Here is a 23,632-nt window from a genome sequence, read left to right as displayed (position 1 = left end):
TTGGAAAGATGTGCTTGTTTTAATGCCTTTGAAATCTCTGAGTTGGGTTCTTACCAAGTCTTGAGCTAGTACTAGCTCTCGCAAACTGAGGATTTTGACTAAATGTAGATTATTCTCTCCAGTTTATCCTCATTATCCTCCTCTTATATTGATTGATTGCAGAAATCCTGTCTTCCTAATGGACAAAATTCAAAGTTAGGAATGATCTGCATATAATTCTTCAATCTTTTCTGCCCAACATATATTGATGCTTTAAACTAAGCTGTCTTGAGTGAGATGTTTGTGTCAGGCAAAAGATGTCAGCTGAGAAAGAACTGTAGCACTGAAGTGTAAAATTAAACAATTTTGCTTTGTAATAAATCTTCAGATATTGAATATGAGCTGTTCTGTGGGTTCTGCTTATTTGCTGGATGGAAGAATTTACAGAGAGCTCCAGTGACTGTATGTTTTTTTTTTTTTTTGCCAATTCTGAAAGCTAGAAGTGCAAACTACAGTAAATGGCAATAACAATTATTTCCACCGTGTCTTCTCTGGAATAGCTGCTACTTTTGCTGACTAAAGACTGTGTAGATTACGTTGGCTCTTTGCTAACTTGTTTATTCCATGATGTCAACTGTGTCCACTCTGGCTCAACTTTCCTTTCTACTGAAATGCCAACTTAACTCTGAACCACTAGTGCACTAAATACTGTAAATATAATAGTAGCTGAAAGTAAGAGAGCTTGGTGGAAATTTATTTATTTATCAATCAATCAAATTTCAGTACCAGCCATGTCACCTAAATGACTCTTTCTCTCCATACCTCTGTGTTTTCTGGTCACCTATTTCATTTGAAACTAGTATCTTCTAGAAATCTTCAAGACTATGGCCTGCAGCAGAATCAGTGGTGGGTTTCAAATTTTTTTACTACCGACTCTGTGAGTGTGGCTTGGTGGACGTGGCAGGGGAAGGATACTGTAAAATCTCCATTCCCTCCCCACTCCAGGGGAAGGTTACTGCAAAATCCCCATTTCCTCCCGATCAGCTGGGACTTGGGAGGCAGAGAATAGATGGGGGCGGGGCCAGGCAGAATTTTTACTACCGGTTCTCCGAACTATTCAAAATTTCCACTACTGGTTCTCCAGAACTAGACAGAACCTGCTGAAACCCACCTCTGAGCAGAATGTCTTAATTTCAGCCTTCTCACCTTCTTGTTTTCATTCCTTTCTGGAATTCAACTTTGATTCTGTTCACCTCTGTATGCCTTCATGCCACTCATATTTAATTTATAAATATTATTTTTCACATTCACATATACATACACACATTTGGGATTAGACTATAAAAAGAAAGTGTTATTTTATCGGACCTTTGATAATTTCCATGTGATAAACATGAGAGAAAGAATCCTTCTTTAGTCTATTTCAGCCATTCTCCACCACACACTTCATACTGCAGAGCCAACTGATATATAAATAAGAAGTGACAGTGTGTCCAAACTACAAAGAAACCATCAACCATTATCTTGCTATTATTTCTTCTATACTGCCCTTCTCTCCCTCCTGCTTCTCCCTTTTTTTTCATCATCCCTGGAGACCTGATCCATAACACCAAATCAGAAATCCAGGATTTTAGTGTTGCTGTACCAAGAGATTCTCAGTTTTTGTGGAATTAGCTGAAACTATATTGAAATTATAGTTTATGCTTCTTATTCTGTGTCTCCTTGCTTTAAAGGGGGAAATGAGTTAGAATCCCACTGTATACTTAAAAGAGACAACCTGTATTTAATTTTCTTACCTTTGTTTCTCATGTTCCAAATGAAAATAGCTGTCAGGAACAGTCTAACTGCTATCAGATTAGCAGCTACTACTGCTGCCTAATTTCCATAATGAGAGTTAGTACTGAGTGGCACTGCCTGGAGCTCTTAGAAACCTTAGATATGCCCCCTATAATTGAACAGACAGATATATTGCAGTAAGTAGATCTGGATATTTCTTTTGCTCTACTAATCTGATTTTTTTTTTTGTTTTCTGCATTCATATTAAAATCTCAGAGGAGTTTAAACAGTGTCTGTCCTCGCAACAACAAATTTTGGCATAAATAAAATGATTAATCGAAAATTAGACAGTTCCAGGTCAAGTGGGGAACTGAACCATGATCTTCCAGGCGCAGTCCAGAACTGAAAATACTATATTACATTTTGTGTGAAACATGTAACAACATTTTTCATAATGTCCCCACCTCCATAAAGTTTATCTTATACACATACACGCACTCAAGAGCTGTTTGAAAGAGGTTGGCTTATTACTATTACTACTACTACTACTATTATTATTATTATTATTATTATTATTATTATTATTATTATTATTGTAGAAAAAAATGTAAAATCACAGCTGCCAGTTCTTTAATGGGTGTTGGCCTTCTTATATAGTACATCAAGTTCTTCCTAAGACCCTAGGATGTTGTAATGTATATATGTGGTATATGTGTGGATCAAAGCAGTGTGGATTTTTGCAATTGATAAATGGAAATTTTGTCAATGTGCAGATTTTCTAATGTTGTCTAAGATTTTTGGTAAATGCTATCCAATTTATGCCATATTGATTCATTTTTTAGTTTTTCAGATCTTCATACTTTGTGATTTTTTCCAATTTCTTGTATTATCTATTTTCTCCTGGAATTGTTACATCAATTATCTATATATTTTTCTTTTCAACCACAGTTAAATCTGGTCTGTTATGAGCCAAGACTTTTATCAGTTTGTATTTGGAAACCCACAATATTTTAACCTGCTCATTTTCATCTACTTTTTCAACTCTCTGTTCCCATCAATTTTTCATTACTGGCACATGATAATTTTTACAAATGTTCCAGTGAATCATATAATAACAAAACCTAGTTGATAATGAAACATCCTAAAAAAGGGGCAGCACCAGACAACTAAAGGCCAATTACCTTCCGGCTAATAACTTTCAAATTTGTAACTGGTATGGTAGCTGATGTAGTCCTACATCATTTAGTTGAAAACAAGGTCTTTTCACCTGAGCAAAAAGGAAACTGCTCAAACAGCAGAGGAGACTCACTACTACAGTTTCTCATTGCACTGTTTCCTCTGTCAACAGTACTGAACAAGTCAGGACATAGCTCTCAAACATCAAAAACATCTGCCAAGTTGTAGTATCCCATCTCCTTTGCATCTGAAATAGAATCACTACTCAACGCTGTCTGTATAGCCAAAATATTGCAATGGCGTTTGGACTGGACAAATGTGCCAAGGGTCTGGATGAAGAAAATAACTACAAATACCTGGGCATCCATCAACTGACAATATCAAGCATACTAAAGTCAAGAAGAAGGTTAGAAGTGAATATGCATGAGAGTGAAGAAGATCTTAAAATCCCAACTCAGTGGAGGAAATACCATCAAGACAATGAACACCTGGGCAATTCCAGTCATTAGATACACAGCTAGAATAGTGAACTTGACCTAAAGAGAATGAAAAGTTCAGGATAGAAAGACCAGAAAAATAATGACATTGAAGCAGGACCTTCATCCGCACAGCAGTGTTGACACAAGGAAAATAAGTGGGTGTGGAATGCTGCAAGTACACTGGACAGTTGAAGAAGAAATGGCTTTGGAAGAATATCTGAAGGTCAGTGAAGAAGATCCACTGAAGATCTTTTTATATACATCATAAATGCTTATTGAGTAGTGGAGAGACAAACTGCTCTACAAGAAAACTGAATGAAAAATAGAAAAGAGAAATGATAAGACAAAGTATTAATTGGTCAGTACATTAAAAATAGCAGGACAAGCAAATAGCAAGAATATGTGGCAATGTCTAAGAGCAGGAAAATGGAGAAAGAGACAGAGGTCTAATTCTGGCTGCACAAAACCAAGCCTTATGAAAAAATGCACACCAAGTCAGAATTGAGAAGACAGAAGAGGTAGAGAATTCAAAGATAGAAGAGACTACCTAGTTAGCTGCTCAAGATGTTCACACAGACACCTTGACTATAAAGAACATGACAAAGTAGCAACAACAGTGCATTTAAAAATCTGCTAGAGAGAAGTTCCCCGAGGATGGGCTCCAGCACAAGTCCAAAAGCTCAGAAGACTAAACCTCTGGTCCCAGATTGGATCCTGCAACATTACCTTGAGACACTTATATTGGTTTTCATTCATGATTTAATAATCTGCAACCAATACCACTTACTTGCAACCAAGAACTGGTGGGACCACAACACATAGACAACTTAATAGAAAATGAAGAAGCTAAAGTGCTCTGGGATTTTAGGATTTAAATGGACAAGCAACTGCCACATAAACACTTCAGATTTTGCAAAGGTTGATAAGCAAAATCAGAAATTTGAATAGTGGAGATGGTAGTACCTGACAGCAGAACAGAAGAATAAGAAGTGGAGAAAATCACAAAAAGCAAACATCTGCAAATAGTAGAACTATCATGGCAAAAGAAAACAAAGATAGTATCTTTAGTAATAAGCACCTTGAGTGCTATCCCAAAACATCTGTAGTACCACTTGTACACTATTGGCATTGACAAAATCACCCTCAGTCAGTTGCAGAAGGAAGCTTTACTTATATACTGCAATGATACCTTTAACACCGTCAAATAATATCTGCCTGTTCCTTGTGAAGGGTTCAACTAGTGGATAAAAAGGCCAAATCCAGTCTAAACATCTGGCTAACTGTAGCAAACCATAATAATAATTACAATATTTAAAAGGGGAATGGGTAATTTAAGCCTTACAAACAGGCTTGTCCCCTTTAGGAAAGATTTTCTTGCCGTGACATCAGGTATAGTTTAGTTTACAAGCTGATAGAATCCATAAAATCCCTGGGCTACACATGCCTCCTGAAGAATTCTTACATATCATAGAATGTGTATGGAAATTGTAGAGTAATTCACACTTATAACATTTATCCTGCCACTATTACATACTGTGTTTATTTCAAGATGAATTCATTGGGTACGGCCTAAGATCAAGGGAAAAAGAGAGAGAAAATAGACCATAAAAGAGTGCTAATCTGAGGGAAAAAGCTTTGCTATCTTAATTTTGTCAAACTTGCAACAAATCTGTGATTTAGGGTTTTGTTGATTGAATTGTTTTTTTAAAAATAATTTTTACTGAAGTCAAACTGGATAGGAGTTTCTGAAAGTTTTTAACGGTCCACACATTCTTCATCAAACAATATAATTAAAATTTAAAAGAAAAAGAAAAAGTTCTTGAAGAGGCTTGGTTGATGCGAGGATCATGTTGTTAAAAGTTATATTTGAAATATGAAAGTGTCTTCAGACATATAATTGGGTATTATCAGACTCACAGAATGACTAAGAAGTCTACATATTTCTGAAGATTTTTTTTTCAATATTGAAAATATAGAGAAGACAATGTTTTCAGTGTACAAATCATCATTTTATTCTATGTCATGGGCCCTTTAGTTAAAATGTTCCTTATTTTATTTTGTGGTTTTTCATTTGTTTTTAGTTTGTAATGGTATTAATTGCTGTTTTTACTTATTTATTTATTTGTTAAATTTATTTGCCGCCTATTTTGCTGTGGGGCTACTCTAGGCAGCTAGAATATTTTATCTGTAACTGCTGCACTTAATTGTAAATACATGATAAATACATTTCTTGTTTCTACTTTGTTATTGTTTGCTTTAGAATAAAATAATAAATAGTGAAGATGATCATCTAAGGAGGTTGGATGAAGAAAGGCTTCAACTTCATGATCAACTACAAAGTCTGAAAACTGAACATGAATCCATCTACACTATGATAGGAAGTGAAGTTGATGCAGCTTGTCAAGCCTTTTCAAGAGAATCTATGGAGAAAATGACAGTAATTATCTCTCAATTGTTCTTTTAATTTATTTATGCCTGGAATTTTATTTTTATTTCTGTATTATTACAAAATAAAAATGAGGGCATAAAATGTGAGATCAGTAAAGTATGACATGGAACAACCGTACGACAACTTAAAACTGAAGCAAGGTAAATTCAATAGAGAGGACAACCATTATTGAAGAAGCGTGAAATTTATATTTATAATTGAGTAAGTTACAAAGCCAGAAAAGAAAAAATATCTTCCGCTTGCACTGACAAGGTTAGATTCTCTGGGGACAATATTCTGTAACTGTAGTACCAGCATTATAAATGCCTTCTTTACTTATTATCAGTCTTATGTCTTTGGCAAGGGTCCTGAAAGAAGAACCAATCTACATAGATACATATGGAAGTCCTTTTAAATGTAATTGGTTGCTTCTTATTACTAATGCAGACTTTTCGTCAAACAACAAAGTGAATACTACACTTGATGTTATTCCATGGTTCTAAGAAATAGTGTATTATTCCTAGCTGTAATTCACTGTTAATCATATCTGCTTTTGGCATGTTCTAACATCAGGTCTGTGAAGGCCAGACTAGCAGGTAGTCTGATTTTAAGAGAACATCTTAGCTGTTCTGTGATTTTCTCACTCTGCAAATGATATTTTCATCAGTTAGCAATTAAAATTTTAAGAAACAGTTAATAAGATCATTTTTCCAGTCTCCTATTTTTCTGTATTTATCTCCAATAAATAGTCCAAGATAAATTTTAACTTCATACATGCAATTTGCTATTTATATGCTATTTTCTAAGATTGCCAGAACTTGTTTTAATAATTGGGTGACTTTGGAACAAATGACATCCTATTAGTCCTGGTATGTTATGTGACCTGTCCAGTTGCAAGCGATATCATTTTAGCCTGGGAGAAAAAACATAATTCTTTACTGTACATGGATCCATTATGGATATGTTTTTTGGGTAATATAATATTAGAATCATATATAATTTGGAATAGAATCTTACATGCTGTGTTTGTAGTTCACATGGTGTGTCTGTAGTCTTCATGTGACAAGTAAACTTAGTAAACTTGTGCCAGGGTTTCTAATCTGGGACACTAAATCATGAAGATTATATGTTAATTTCTTTTTTATATTTTGTTCTATTGGTTTTAACTAAATGTGTATTTATATTACAAGCTTCTCAAAATGGTAGTTCTTAATATATAGAAAACTTGAAAAAATAATTTTTAACAGTTTTTCAGTTGCTATTAGATTTTCTCTAATAATTCAGAAATAACTTTAAAATATCTCCTTATATTATGAACAATCTAAGTTTGCAATTGTTAAAAAGAATCAGAATCAGAATAGAGCTTGAAGGGACCTTGGAGGTGTCCTAGGCCAGCCCCCTGCTCAAGCAGGCGATCCTAAACCATTCGAGACAAATGACTGTCCAGTCTCTACTTTAAAATCTCCAGTGATGAAGTACCCACAATGACTGAAGGCAAGCTGTTCCACTGGTTAATCGTCCTCACTGTTAGGACAATTCCAGGTTGCTTCTCTGATTAGTTTCCATCCAATGTTTCTTATTCTGCCCTCTGGAGCTTTGGAAAATAAATTGACCTCCTCCTCTTTGTGGCAGTATTTCAAATACTGGAATACTGCTATCATTTCTCCCCCCCCCCCACCAGCCCTTCTTCTCTCTAGACTAGCCAAACCCAAATCCTGCAACCATTCTTAACATGTTTTAATCTCCAGACCTTTAATAAACTTAGTCGCTCTTCTTTGCACTTTTTCCAGAGTCTCAACATCTATTTTGTAATGTGGTGACCAAAACTGGATCCAGTATTCCAGGTGTGCCCTTACTAAGGCTTTATAAAGCGGTACTAATACTTCATGTGATTTTGATTCTATACCTCTGTTTATACAACCAAGGATTGTATTAGCTTTTTTGGCTGCTGCCGCACACTGCTGACTCATGATTGTCCGCTAGGATTCCAAGGTCCCTCACAGTTACTGTTTTTGAGCCAGGTTTCACTTAATCTGTACTTGTATCTTTGGGTTTCCTGCCCAGGTGTAAAACCTTGTTTTTCTCTACATTAAATTTCATTTTGTTGGATAGGGCTCATTGTTCAAGTCTGTCAAGATCTTTTTGGGGTGTTGGCTATTCCTGCCAGCTTAGTGTCATCTGCTTTTATGATCATATTTTTCAGTGTTTTCCACACTTCTTCTTCTTCTTCTTCTTCTTCTTCTTCTTCTTCTTCTTCTTCTTCTTCTTCTTCTTCTTCTTCTTCTTCTTCTTATTATTATTATTATTATTATTATTATTATTTATTAATCATATTTCTATGCCGCCCACTCTCCAAGGACTCTGGGCAGCTTACAATAATCGACAGTATACTAAATAGCATATTGCCCCCAACAATCTGGGTCCTCATTTTACTCACCTCGGAAGGATGGAAGACTGAGTCAACCTTGAGCCGGTGAGATTTGATCTGCTGATCTGCTGAACTAGCAGTCAGCTGAAGTAGCTGCAGTACAGACCTCTAACCACTGCGCCACTTCGGCTCTTGAGTTGTTTTCCCCTTTAGGATTTTTATCCATGAAATTTTGCTTAGGCTCTTTCTGAGTTGTTAAAATTGGCTCTTTTAAAGTTTAAGACACTGATTGGATTATATTCTATTGCTTGTGTTTGCATTATATTGAATTCCAGTATGATGTGGTCACTCTCACCCAAGGTCCTGGCAACTTCAACTCTTAACACTTTTTCTCTATTAGTAAGAATTAGGTCCAGTATAGTTTTCCCTCTAGTTCCCTCCTCTACCTTTTGGATCACAAAATTGTCAGCTAAGTTGGTTAGGAATCTGTTCGATCTGATGTCACTTAGGACAAATGAGACTTGTTCAGTTCCTTAGTGCTTTCTGAATATGCACAATTCTCATTCCGGAGTGGTATTGTCTGTCTTTAGAGATAGAATTAAAACTGGATATTGTTACATTAAAAAGTTCAGTGTTTCAAATATTCCTCCAAAATATACCTACTCTTGTGTTAAAAATATAAACTATAGAATATATTATGCAGCTGCAAATGTAAAGAACAAAATGTTTATATTAAAATGTGGATGCCTAAGTAATACAACTGGCTTATATATAATATGTGTCCATATTTTCATTTTTATTTTTAATTTAGGCCACATCACTTATATCTGGGATACCAAACGATCCTCATCGCTGGTTAGCAGAGACAAAAGTAAGTGCAGATCTTTTAATATCTAAATTAAAATTTAGGTACATTAGTTAATGTAATGTAACATCCGTACTTCCAGAGACATGTAATAAGAGGTGCACTATATAAAACATGGCAAGATATCAGAAGGCAACACTATAGTAAAATCCCACGATGGTTGTCGCCTATGGAGGCGCTAATTTATCCAAACACTATAGAAATAGGAAAGATGCGGAAATATCAAGAATTGTTGAGTAGTGAGGGAGACCTACTTACGAGACAAGAACTGGAAAGACGAGGCATTATGATTGATTGGTGGCCATATCTTCAAATTGAGTCAAAATATACAGCAGACCGGAGACATTATGATTTTCAAAGCCAACCAAGTGAACTAGATAAAATTTTAAAAGGCACAGATGAGAAAATAATATCTAAAATTTATGGATATTTAATAAGGTATAAATTAGAGGAGGAAACAGTGAAAGAAAACATGGTAAGCTGGGCAAGAAATATAGGTCACAATATAGAGTTGGATAGATGGGACAAGCTATGGGCAGAAAATTATAAGATGACACTGTCGATTCCATACAAAGAAAATTTATACAAGATATTTTATAGATGGCACCTTCCTCCGGCACGTTTGGCTAAAATGTTTCCAAACACATCACCAATGTGTTGGAAGTGCAAGACACAAATGGGGACATACTACCATCTCTGGTGGTCTTGCAGGAAGGCACAACGCTACTGGCAAGAGATTAAGAGAATAATCGAAGAAACAACGAGGCAAAGTGTAGAAATGAAACCAGAATTCTTTCTATTTGGAATGACTACACCACAGTGTACTAAGGAGATAAAATATCTTACCATCCACATATTGACAGCGGCACGTATAGTGTACGCTCAGAATTGGAAATCCGAGATAATACCAACAGAAGAAAAAATAATAGCAAAAATAAATGAATGCGCAGAGATGGATAGGCTCACAAAAGAGCTCCAAGATAAAGAGAACACTGACTTTTATTTAGTTTGGCAAAAATGGTACACATGGTTAGAAAGAAGGATAGGGCCAACAACATAGGACATTAGGAGAACATAACTCAAGAATTGTAGAAATAGATACATGAGATGAGCCGTAGGATTGTATAAATAAATGGTTAATATGTTTGTAGAAAGATATTGCTGAACTTCAATGAATATATTAAGGTATAAGCAAGTGAATTTGTAAATAGTATGATTAAGGAAAATTGGTTAAATGGACATTAATCACCGATGCGAAGGTTTTCTAGAAGTTAGTCGATTGACTCTTTGTTAATGTATAAGTGTTTACATGTATTTGTGTTTTATATTTGTTTATGTTAATAAAACTTTAAAAAAAAAAAGTTAATGTGAATTAATTCCTTAGTAATTAAGAGAAAATGTACAGTTCTCGTGTCTCATGTTTGTTCCGCTATATATCCCAGTAATACTTTCATGTATTTAGATATTTGGCCCTTCCGTATAGATATTTAACATTTCTATAAATCTGCCAGATATCTAACTTTGTAGAAAGCTAGGAGCACACTAGAGGTTTATCCAGTAAAGTGCTATTTTTCTTTTTCAATTTTGAAGCTGACTAATGCATAGCATTATATCTGCATCTGTATTTTTAAATGGTGCATATTCACTACATTCTGTGGATGCAGTTTGTAATGTTGTAGAGTGTGTTTGTTTGTTTGTTTGTTTGTTTGTTTGTTTGTTTTTCACATTCCTGAAGCACCCATCATCCTCAAACACAAATTCTGGGCAGTGTGCAATAAAATGTTAAAATATAAAACAATATGTATAAAAGTTAAAAATTTTAAGAGGAGGCAAGGAATTAAATTAGATAAAAGGTGAAAAGAGGGCTTTCAGGAAACTAACCAACTTCACGGCTGTGTGTTCCTTTGGGCTCCTCACTTGAAGCTGCAGAGACATCTTTTAACTCTTTTCAGAAGGCCAGGAGAATGGGAGTCTGCCTCGCTTCTGGGGGGAAGAATATTTTATAGAGGTCAACAGCAGAGGAGGCTTGCTTTCTAGGCCCCACCAGTCAGAGTTCTTTAGTTGACGGGGTTTTCCTGCCTGACCAGATGGGGCAAACTGATGGAATGGAACAAAGACTGTTCCATAGGTAGCCTAGCCCCATGCCAGGTAGATCTTTATAGGCCACAACCAACACTTTGAATTGGACCCAGAAGCAAACTGGCAACCAATGCAGCAGAAGCAGAGATGTTAAATGTACCCTTATTTGGACACCTAAAATTACCCAAATGGCTGCATTTTGTACTAGCTGAACTTTCTTGTTAACTTTTCACGGGTAGTCCTATGTAGAGTGTATTGCATTAGTTCAAAAGGGAGATGACTAAGGCATGAGTGACCAAGCCGACAGCTTCCCAAATCCAAGAAAGGGGGTAACTGGTGCAAAACACAAAGCTAAGCAAAGGCTCTCCTAGCCATGGCTGCTATCTGCTGTTTGAGCAGGAGTGTCAGTCCAGGAGGATGCCCAGGTTACCCATTGAGTCTCTCTGGGATAGTCTAACCCCATCCAAGATCAGAGATGATAAATTCCTAGATACAGGAATTTGGGGCTCACCCACAGCCATTCCATTTTATTAGGATTTGGTTGAAGTTGATTGTTCCCTCTAGGCCCGTGCAGCCTTCAGGCACCCCAAAAGGACATCCTCTGCACCATTCACTTCACCTGGGACAGAGACACAGCTGTGTATTATAAGCATATTGGTGATATCTCATCCTATGAGGGTAGATTATTTCACCCAGCGGTATAATGTAGATGTTAGAAAGGAGCGGAGAGAGCCCTGAGCCCTTTGGAACACCACAAAGCAAGGGCCAAAACCTCTCACTCCCTATCCACACTGATTGGGATCAACCTCGGAGGAAGGAGGTGAACCAGCACAAGCTATGCTGCCCACTCCCAAGTCCCTAAGTGAAGCCCAGAGGGATACGAGTCGTGGTGACACAGTAATTAGAATGCAATATTGCAGCAGAGTAACTCACTGCTCACTCCAGTAGTTCAATTCTGACTGGCTCAAGGTCGGCTCAGCCTTCCATCCTTCCGAGGTCGGTAAAATGAAAACCCAGATTGTTGGGGGCAATATGCTGACTCTGTAAACTGCTTACCGAGGGCTGTAAAGCATTAAGAAGCAGTAAGTGCTATTGCTATTGCTATACTATGGGTATATACTATTGAAAGTCACCGAGAAATCAAGAAAAGTAAGGCTGGATGCACCACTTCCATCACACCAGAGATCATAAGTGGGACTGATAACATTTTGGTTGCATATCTGGGCCTAAAACCTGACCAAAGATTACAGCTAATATGTTTTCCCCAGGATCCTCTGGAGTTGCAACTCCACCACCTTCTGAACCACTTTCTTTAAAAAGGAGAGGGGGGGGAAGATTGGACAAAAACTGTTCAGAATGGTAGAGTCCAGCGATGGCTTCTTGAGGAGGGGGCACATCAGTGCCTCTTTAAGAGAGGTCCAGAACACCCCTTTCAACAAGGATGAATTGACCATTGCTTGAACCTATCCAGATGACATCTCCCAGGTGCCTTAACCAAGAAGGAGGGGCATAGATCTAATGTACAGGTGGTGGGGTTTACAATTTCGAGGCCCCTGTACGCTTTCTCGGGTCTAGCAGAATGAAACTGTTTCCAGATAATTGGGTAGTTCCAGATAACTGGGAAGGTAATTGTAATGCTGTAATGCAGCTAGCTATTCATTCCAAAAGAAAATTCTATGATGATAAATTATATATGCTGATAGCACTTTTCAATTATATTCTAAATGTGTATTGAAAGGGCACTGTGTCTCATTCCTCGTTTTCCAATCCTAGTCTTAATTGTCTTGAATTCACATATTTCTCAAAACCTTTTATGAGACATTTGAAATCTGATTCCTTTTTCCTATAATCGTTGGTTCCTTTTTTTTTAGCTTATTAGATCAAGACATTATTGCCTGTTAAGATCTAACCATTATTTTTTTAGTTCAGTGACTTTGTAAGCAACTTTATCTTGTATCTTTTAATAATGTTAAACTTCTCTCAATTGGAAATGCTTTTTCTACTTCACGAGACATGGCTTGTCTTCATAGTATATTAGGGTCACAATGAAAGGAGAACTGTTGACCAACTGACTTGGGTGAAATTGCATTTGTTTGCTCGCAAGATTGCCTGAAGTTATTGATGGGTTTGTTTGTAATGCCCATGGACCAAGAATGAATATCACCATAAATAGTGGAGATAAGAGTTTGAACTGGAGGACAAGGGCAGTAGAGGAAACAGACTCACTATTCAGATTGTTCATGCTGAAACTCCAGGCACTAAGTATCAAGAAGGGGATGTGGTAATTGATTCATAAATCTGCCAGTTGAGTCCTCTTTAGTTATTAGTAGGTTAGTCATGAAATAAAAGGGCCTTTGAAAAACTGTATTTTGCACCTGAAAAACAAATTGACTTAATAATTGTTTTGTTAAGAAATACTGCTTTATCCATCAACTCTTTCACTGCCTGGGTTCCTGCCTTTGCAATTGAACTCTGTGAAGAGATTAAATACAGTGCCTACTTTTAGAGGGCCAGAGCAATGAACTTTGTATACACAGTAAAATTTCTAAGAATGACCTTTCCAAAAGGAACCCGCTTTATCCTCTTGGAATTTCAAGGAGATTTGGAAGGGAGCCATTAATTCAGAATATGGAGCTGCAGCTGGTTTGGAGGAAGGGCAGGGTAAGAAAAATAATTTTGAATATGTCTGGATTTTATTAAAATGCTTTAGCTTTACAGATATTGATTGGGATTGTTTATAATGTTTTCATGTGAGGAACATAATAATGATAAATAGAAAAAAGTCACAAGTATCGTGGCATGAAAAAATCATAAAGTGTGTTGCAGCATTTATGCAGTGCACTTTTTACAGTGTTTACACTTTGAGTGAAGAAATTAAAAGGGTATATGATCTGTCCCATTTATCTGGTTTCCTTTTCCAATTGGTAATGGATAAATAGAAGTGATTTGTACATTTTATACAAAATGTTGATTTAAAAAAGTAGACAAGAAAATCAAGCAAGTCTTCTCCTTATGGGCTATGTATGGGCCAGAGGTTTTGGACACAAGAGACTGCAAACATGCCATTTTTCAGTTAAAAGTGGAAGTGATACGATCCTGCCCTGTTATTAAGGGTACTATATAAATTGGCCCTATTTTCTAGGCTCTCAATTAAGAACTGAAGAAATGTGTGGGATTTACATTCCCACAGGAAGTACAGGGCAAATGCCCTATTTCTGAAACTAATGATTGTAGGATATGATTTGAACAGCTGAGATTACTTAAGCACATTGAAATATTTGTGGAACTTTTATTATTAGAAACATTAGGAACTGCTGTGATGAGGACCATATGTCAATTTTATTCCTTTGCAAAGTAAACACTTTTTCTTAGCTACTTGTAAGTAACTTAGAAAAAGAATATTTGTGTTCTCATTTTGCTGTTGTCATAGTCATTGGCAAATTACACTATTATAAATTCAATATTTTGAGCTGCATTGGTTACCTGGAGTGGATGACCTTGGGGAGAAGTGCTGTTTAGGAAACAATCAGACAAGAGAAGCTTAGTGGCTTAATCATCAGAGAAAGAAACTTAGGAAGGACCCACCGTAAAGGAACAAGCAGTTAAAAATACTGGTAGGAAGTTTGTACTTTCAGACTTGCAAAATTATTACCAGCCTTTCCATGTAAACCAGACAAGAAGCAGAACAAAATAAACTAATTCTACTTTATTGTAAGGCTACGTTAATAAAATCTTACATATTTGAAAGGGGCTTTTTTTGTCTGATTGTTTCCTAGACTTATTTGTAAACTGGTCACAGTAGCCCTTTGACATTTCTTCTGTTGTATCCTTGAGCTATGCCAAGACCCTTAATCGCTCAAGAAACCACCACTATTGAGCGGATTGAGTAATTGCTGAAAACTACGGTAGCACCCAACTGTGAGGCATGCTATATTTATGGTTATTGATGTTGTCTACCTTCCATCTGTATTTGACCGAAATCTTCACAAATAAAGATTTTGAAAAAGTCCTTGGTTTGGGTTACAGGACCCTTATCTTATTTTGAATTTGGTAGATACACATGATAGAACTGTAACTGATGAATGGTAAAGTTCTCTTCCAGTATATTTAATAGGAATACGTTTTCTTCTAGGCTAAACTTAGATGGCTTTGTGAAGAAGTGAAGGAGAGACACACCAAGGAAAAGAAGCTTCGTCATCAACTGCTACAGAGCCGAGAGCAATTAAAGCAGCTGAGCTTGAGCAAGGAGACTGAGCACCAAAACCTCCTAGGTCAAATAGAAAAGCAGGAACAACTACTAGAAGATGTTTATCAAGAGAAGAAACGTGAGTTTATAAAATCATGTTAATTAACAGCAAAACTTTTTGAATTTCCCATGTCAGCCATACCTCTAATTGAACTAGTAAGCTCTCTCTCTCTCTCCCTTCCTGTCTTCTCTTTCTCTTTATAATAAAATAGTTGAAATCTTGAATTAGTTTAAAGCTGAGGTTTCTGTTAGAAATGGTAGTCCACTGTTGCCTTCTTTTCACCATGTAAGAGTTATATGATCTGAAGAGAAACTAGTACTGCCAGTGAATCTGACAGGTAATCTGCTTCTCCATGACATACTTAACTAACCTCGAAGTAACCTAGTCACTGGAGAGCTTTTACACTGGCATGATGTCATGCCCTCCCCTTGGCTGCCCTTGAAGGCTGATATAGGAAAATTTTCTACCTGGAGAGGTAATGTCCCTTTGACTTTGCACATACAGAGTCATGCTCCTCCAGTGTCTGTACGACAGAGATATCTGTACTAGCCTCATCTCATCAATACTCCATATAAATACCCAGGTCTCACAGGACAATTTTATACCTCCCTGCCGCTTGCAGACACAAATCCTGCTATAAGATATAATATTCTCAGGTTCTGTGCAGCAGCGATTAAAATTTCTCAGATGATGACATGGGCCTCAGGTCTGAATAAGTATTTAACTTGTCAATTAAGAGTGTTGAGTATTGTGATAGATTTAGTTAGTCATATTAGCCAATTTTATGTTTCCCTATATTTAACTAACATTTTTATCCCTTTTATAGATTTCTTTATATAGATTTTGTTCTTTCATACACACACACACACACACACACACACACAAACATTGTTTTACCCTTGTGTATTTTATATTTTGTAGCTTTTTAAAATTACTAATTGTTGTATCTCACCCTTCTTAGGCTGGTGTATGACTGTAATAAGGATTTGATTGGATTAACTTAAGTAAATTGACCCCAGAAAAACAACACTTTCCCAGTGCTAGCCAAAGTGTTGAAAGTGAGGTGTTTTCAATGTGTTGAAAACGTATGTCAAAAGATGAATTATATGCTTTGAAAGAATTGGAGAGTGCTGTTTTCAGGAGCATCCCTACTGTTGTGATAGGAGTAATTCTGCTTTTCTGCTTTGAGCTGTGCTTCCTTACATTAAAGTATTGGATATATAAGATAGGTAAAATGGAGTAACTTATTTTCCAGTTGAAAGATTAGAGGCATGCTGTGAGCTGCAAGAAATAGGATTTAAGAGAACATATTGAAGCCCTATTCATTTTGAATTCATTCTCTCTATCTAAGAAAAACTATAGAATTTCTCCATGTTGTACTGACAACTTTCTTCCTCTTGTATCATTGAAATAAATATTGTGTTATTTTATTTGTATCTCAGAAATCTTGCAAGATGAAAGCACTAAAATGGTTAATATTGTTAAATGGCCCCAAATATTTTAATTATATTTGTTTTTATCTAATTATGCATTCTATTGGTGACTGATATCTTTTTTGCAAAGCAAATAAAATATGTGCATTTGTACTATTAAAATAAACTGTTATCAGTTGCGCAGTTATACAAGGTAGGAACGTCATAATCTATTTTTAAGCTATTTTGCTGTCTTTAGAAAAAGAGGTCTTTTCTACAAATACACACACACAAATTTTAGAACTATGATAGAGCTAAGTATCTTGTAAATAACTTGATTATACAACAATATATATCCATGATACATTCTGCTTTTTTTCCTATAGATTTAAAAATGTATTTCTTTTAATTTATATGCTCAGTATTGTACTTTTCTGTATTTGAATACAGTGATGCAGAAATGCCAAAAGCTTTTACTTCTCTCATCTCTAACCTCTTTCTGCATATTTCTAGGTTTTGTTTTATATTCCGTAATTATCTCTTTCATAAACATACACATTTCTCCTTGTTTTGCAAAAAAAAAAAAAAAAAAAAAAGTTTATTGTGTGAAGGGGTTGTATACTTTTGATACATTGGAAAGGTGCTTTATTTACTGAATGCAGTTATTATGAACCAGCAACTGGTGAAGTGAAAAGAAATTGTACCATAACATTAGATTTTTAAGTCTAAAATCCAGTGTATTATACATATCTTCTTCTTAAGCAGCTAATATTATGGTAAAAGTAGAACTTGCTACCTCATAGAACTCAATCATCATGCATTTCATTTTGACTTGTAAGTCTAAATTTGCAGTTGTGTTTGTGGTTAGCTGAAGAAATGTTGATTGGGATAAAAATGTGTTCTTCCTCATAAACAATGCCATCTATTTAGACCTGGAAATGTGCCTTGTATGTAGCAGCACCTGCCTTCTGGAATGATGTCCCCCCTAAGATTTGAATGGGCACCACCCTACTGGTGTTTTGAAGGGCCCTGAAGTCCTAGCCCTTTGTCCAGGTTGGTGAGGAGCACTGAGGTTTCTTTCTTCCTTTTCCCTGTTCCTTTCCAGGTTTGTTTTTTCTGCCATCCCTGGATTTTTGTTTAGTGATGTTTATATATTCTTGCTTGTTTTTAAATGTTGCTAATAATTTTAACCACTCAGTTAAAGTTTTAACTGATCAGTCAGCCTGATGATTACACTGGATTTTATATTTTTGTCCACCTATGGAATCCTTACCAAGGATCTGAGGTGGGCAGATGTTGTTTAATAATATTGAAGATATTATTATTATTTCCTGGTTGAGGGAGGCAAATTATGAAACAATGCATTTCTGTTACATAGTTTGACAGAAATAATTACCCCAGCCATCAGAATTATCATCAGCATAAATATAAAATAGTTTGGCCAATCTTAAGACAGATGTGTTTCCCACATAGATCCGGTTCACTCAGTTAAAAAACAACCCATATAGCCCAATTCTGAATTTTGCTTTGCCTGATCACCAAATGTTACATTTTCCCTTTGTTTTTAAAAGTGTAAAAGAGGACTGCAGCGCTAAAAATACCTCAATCTGGCCTGGCCTAACTCTCCTCTTTTAAATTTTTAATTCGTGATTTTATAAATTGGGTGTTTTAATCTGTATTTTGGCCAAAATATTTAATAATTTTAAGGGATTTTTTAATATTTGTATTATCTGTATTTTATCTTGGCTGTTCACCGCCCTGAGTCCTTCGGGAGTAGGGCGGTATAGAAATTTGATTAATAAATAAATAATAAATAAATAATAAATACATGCCTGACCTGTACAAGGCAATAAAAACAGAATATTCATTCAGCTAAAGTGAATAATAGTTGAGATAATTAATCAAGAAAATTAAATTAATTTTGGAAAAAATAGCAAGTTCTGTTATCAAATTGATATCTCAGAAGAATTGTAATTCATTCTGCAACTATGTATATTAAATCAGCAGAGAGAAGTTTAGGAAAAAGAAATATACTGGAGAAGAACATGGAGATTTAGGTTCAAGCATTGCTAGGTATTTTATTTTTATCCCTTTCTTTTTGCAGTTACCAACATCGTTGAACTGCTTCATTTTAAAACTGTTACTAAGATGCTTGGGTGTTCTTTTTCTGTTTCTTAAATCTTGTGCTATTAGAATGAAAAAGTAAGCCAGTTACCAGCATTCAGAGCATATCCCTGTAAATCTTTTAAGACTTAGTGAAATCCAGATGTCGCTGATTTTTTTAGGCTGGATATTGGTTATATTTTAAGGCAGATAGTAGTGTGTTTTATTTGCTTTGGTGGAGGTGCATTATGTTTGTTCAACTCTCAGTTTGATCAAACAAACATTGTAGATTAGAATACAGGATTTTAGAAGACAGTAGAATGAGTGTCCACACTGCAGACATCAGTAGCTCTCTAGAGGTAATAGTTATTTCTGTTTTTCCATCTCTGCAAGTCTTTAGTATTTTCACTTAAATAATCATGACCCCAAACAATCAAGCAAAAATGTTATGCACTTGTGTTCACTACTGTTGTATTTCCTGTAATTACTGTTTTTAGAACCTTTGTCTTACTGAAGTAATTAACAAAAGATATTAACACTTACATTTAATAAACAAAGATCCCATTCTGGAACCAAAGCTGAGTTCAGATTTTTGTTTTATACTATTTGATTTGAAGTCATGGATAAGTCCACTGAGATCAATGATACATTTTTATGTATCATGAAAAACTGAATTCACCTACCTGTATATAAAATATCATATTGGATAAATTACTTTTACTAAAAACATTTTTTCTGGGTCCGTGCTGTAATGTTGAGAAGAGCCTCCCAAATCTCTAATAGATGGAACGCTTATAATTTAAATTTTAAGTGATTTATAATTAAGGTTCTCCCTCTTTTGGGGGACTTTAATTTTATTTTAAGGATTATTTCAAAACCTATCCATATATATGCAGTGGTGAAATCAGAGTCACTTGATAGTGAGATAGGTAGCATATAAATGTAATAAATGAATGAATAAATGAATGAATGAATGAATGAATGAATGAATGAATGAATCTCATTTAATTTATCAGGATTGTTTCTAGATTTTTTTTTTTTTTTTGAGATTTCCAATATAAGATTTTGGTCTTCATTTTTAAATGGTAAACTTGTATAGTGATCAGTCATAGTCTTATTAAAATGAATGTTCTTTACTAGCAAGCAAGAATAAGAAGAATATCAAAGATGTAGATTAAAATGGTTGCTTGACTTGGCAATTCTGGACATCCATGCCCATGACATACCAGTTCTTATTTACAATGTGTTCCTTGCAGCATGAGCATTTCCTCCTTGTCTTGTAGTCACGGTTAATCGTGGTCTTGATTCCTGACTTAGTAAAAGGATGGTGTTGAACTCTTTGAAGACATGAACTTGACTCTCAAGATTCTAATTTTAAAAGAAAAACCTACAGAGCACTTCCAGAAGTTAGAAGATTGCCTACCAGTGATTTAGAGTCTATAATCCCTTTTCTCTTTCTCAATTAATTTAGGGAAGGAAAGGATAAAGAAATGTGTATGTGGTGGAGGGAAGGGAGAATCTGCTAAGACAAAAAAGATTAATTAACTTTTGGACAGGTGAAATTTATGTTATGAATAAATTATTTTCCCTGAAGCCATTATGTATGACCTACCACAAAACAAAGTTTTTAAAGTTCAAACTGAACTATAGTCACAGTTTATTGTAGTCTTGATGCCTACAATTATCTACATTATTATATAGAATGTTATTTTATAAAGGATAGCTTGATGGCTCAGCTCAAGACTCTGGGCTTGTTGGAAAGTTGACATCCCGAGTTCAAGATCCAACTATCGCTTGGCAGAGTGACTGCCAATCTTTGCCTAGTTCCTGCCCACCTAGCAGTTCAAAAGCATGCAAATGCAAGTAGATATATAGGTACTACTTCAGTTGATAGAAAACAGCACTCCATGATATCATGCTAGTCATATGGTCTTGAAAAAGAAATGATCGCCACCACATATAATTGGCAACAACTAGCGAAGTAATGGGTGAGCGCCCGTTACTTGTCCCAGCTTCTGCCAATCTAGCTGTTCGAAAGCACATAAAAAATACAAGTAGAAAAATAGAGACCATTTTTGGTGGGAAGGTAACAGTGTTCCGTGTGCCTTTGCCATTTAGTCATGCTAGCCACATGAACACGGAGACGTCTTCGGACAGTGCTGGCTCTTCGGCTTTGAAACGAGATGAGCACTGCCCCCTAGAGTCAGGAACGACTAGCACAGTGATGGCTAACCTTTTTGCCATCGCATGCCAGGAGAGGGGGGGCGGGGGAGGGTCACGCACACATGTGCCCACACCAATAATTCTATGCGCCCTGCAACCCCCCCTCTGCCCCCGTGCTTCTGGCACACGATGGCCTGGTAGGCTCGTTTTTCTTTCTTACCTGGTTCCAGATCCTCTCTATTTATCTGGGAAGAGCAAAAAAAGCCTTTCTCACACTCCCTCGGAGGCCCTCCAAAGGCCTGAAACGGCCCATTTCCCAACTCCTGGTGGGACAGGAAGTGACGTTTTTTGCTGTCCCCAGCCTCTCTAGGAGTCTCTGGAGGCTGGGGACAGCAAAAAAGTCACTTCCTGTCCCACTGGGAGTTGGGAAATGGGCCGTTTCAGGCCTTTGGAGGGCCTCCGAGGGAGTGGGAAAGGCTGTTTTCACCCTCCGCAGTTGCATAGAAAGGATATGGAGCCAGGTAAGAAAGAAAAACAGGCCTTCCCCACCCCCGCAGCCCCTCCAGAGGCAGGAAACAGCCTGTTTCCCTACTTCTGGTGGGCCCAAAAGGCCCGAAAATCAGCTGGCTGGCACGCGCATGTGCGCTAGAGCTCATCTGGCATGCCCACTGATATGGCTACGTGTGCCACCTGTGGCACGCGTGCCATAGGTTCACCATCATGGGACTAGCACATATGGGGAACCTTTACCTTTAGCAGAGTAAAATCCACAGGGACTCCTTTCCTTTCCTTCCTTATTTAATATTATATAAATTTACTGGATTTATAGGCTTATATTTATAATATATATATATATATACACATACACACACACACACATAATTTATATATTTATTTATATATTTATATTTATATATTTATACATTTATAGGATTATAATAAGTTTATAATTTATAATTCCTATAAATGTCCTTATATATTTATGGTATATTTTTACCTTAATTCATGTGTATTAACACATGAAATCATCTGCAATCATTGTTATATCTGTCCTGAAGATATTTGTTTTATTGTATATAAAAAAGTATGATGCCATCGTTAACAGAGTTCACAGAAGTATTGTTGGAATTTTTTTTTTCCTGTTTCTGCTCTATGCAATTTTTTAAAAAACCTATTAAGAGTGCATTGGTCTGTAATTGGTCTTTGAAGGGGGTTTTAATCAATATGAACACCGGCTTCACATTCTGATAATTTGAAACCTTTATAGGTCTAACTGTGGATGCCAATATAACAGTATATTATACTGCATGGTACAGTAAACTATAGACAAGATTTTGAAATGGTATTTAGATTGGAAATGTGGTTTTTATACTGGTTCAGATCCCATGCACATGCCTTTCCTTCTCTTTTTAGTAATGCTGACGAAGAATTCTTGCATTCTTAAAAAAATAGGCAAGATTTTTTAAAATAGCAACCATTAGTTTTCTGAGCAAACAGTCACATATGCCTACTGTTGATCTTGCAATGTCAGCATAATTGTTACCATGGAGGGAGGATACTGCAAAATACTTATATAAAAGAAGCAGTTTTTATATTCTGTGGTTTGTATCCTGTGATTACAGGTACAGGTTCTCTTAGGCTATAATACTGCTGTTTAAATACTGCTGTTTAAATTTTCAATCAAAGTATAAAAAGGCAGCAGTCCAGAATGTAGCTTATATATGGTTGACAATATTAAGAAATTCAGGATTAAATCCAAGGTATATCTGAATAACAATTGCATGCATTACTCTTCACCTCTAGTTACTTAAAGGTAGAATTCTGAACAGCGATGAATGATATTCAATTAGACATCAAATAGAGGAACATCACATTTATTAATTATACATCATATTACAATCAATAATATATGCCACTGGCATTTTCAGGGAACTTTCTCAGAAAACAAACAAAGTATAAAACCTTTATGGATACTAACTCATGATAACTTATCTGAAACGATAACTAACTCATGATAACTTATCTGAAACGATAGGATAACTGTGGATAACATTAGTGTGGAACATTGTTCTACACTAATGTTCCACTTCTCCTTGTATTTTTCTTTTAGTAATGATTTTTTTTATTGTATGCCCATATGGGATTGAATGGCCTTATAATAGTAATAATAATGTCCACAGGTGGTACTATATGAAAAAATCTTTAACACAGGAGGATGAATTTAGTATAAATAAGATATAATCTTCAGTGTTGTCCTTTATGCAAAGCCAAAAATTCTGGTGGCACACCTTAAAGAAGAGGTTGAAAAAGATATTTAAAAATGTTCAACCAATATGATTGAAAGCTGAAACAGTTCCTCTGCTAGAAAAGATTACATGTCTTTGGAACAAAAGCATAAAAATCAGATAAGATGGGAGCGTATACACTTATGTATCATATGGAAAATTTAGATAAATTTTTAAAAAGCCACTTTCATACCATTAGAAACAATAGATTCTTTATTCTTAACTGATTTGTACTTTTTAACATATCCATGCAGGTCCTGTGTTTAACAGGC

General features: G+C 35.8%; 1 protein-coding gene across 1 annotated transcript in view; it reads left to right on the top strand.

Annotated features, from left to right (window-relative positions):
- CEP128 (centrosomal protein 128) overlaps nucleotides 1-23,632 on the top strand; it is a 167,849-nt gene that overhangs the window by 65,149 nt on the left and 79,068 nt on the right. The window contains exons 16-18 of the mRNA XM_070931475.1: nucleotides 5,671-5,847; nucleotides 9,018-9,077; nucleotides 15,283-15,475. Of these exons, the coding sequence (XP_070787576.1) occupies nucleotides 5,671-5,847; nucleotides 9,018-9,077; nucleotides 15,283-15,475 (430 nt within the window). The remainder of the gene's footprint in view (nucleotides 1-5,670; nucleotides 5,848-9,017; nucleotides 9,078-15,282; nucleotides 15,476-23,632) is intronic.

The sequence above is a fragment of the Pituophis catenifer genome, unplaced genomic scaffold (genome assembly GCF_029215685.1).
Source record: "Pituophis catenifer annectens isolate HBS135680 unplaced genomic scaffold, rPitCat1.0.hap2 SCAF_1, whole genome shotgun sequence".
NCBI lineage: Eukaryota > Metazoa > Chordata > Lepidosauria > Squamata > Colubridae > Pituophis > Pituophis catenifer.
The sequence above is the reverse complement of the archived record's forward strand: the minus strand, read 5'-3'. Positions and strand labels throughout refer to the sequence as shown.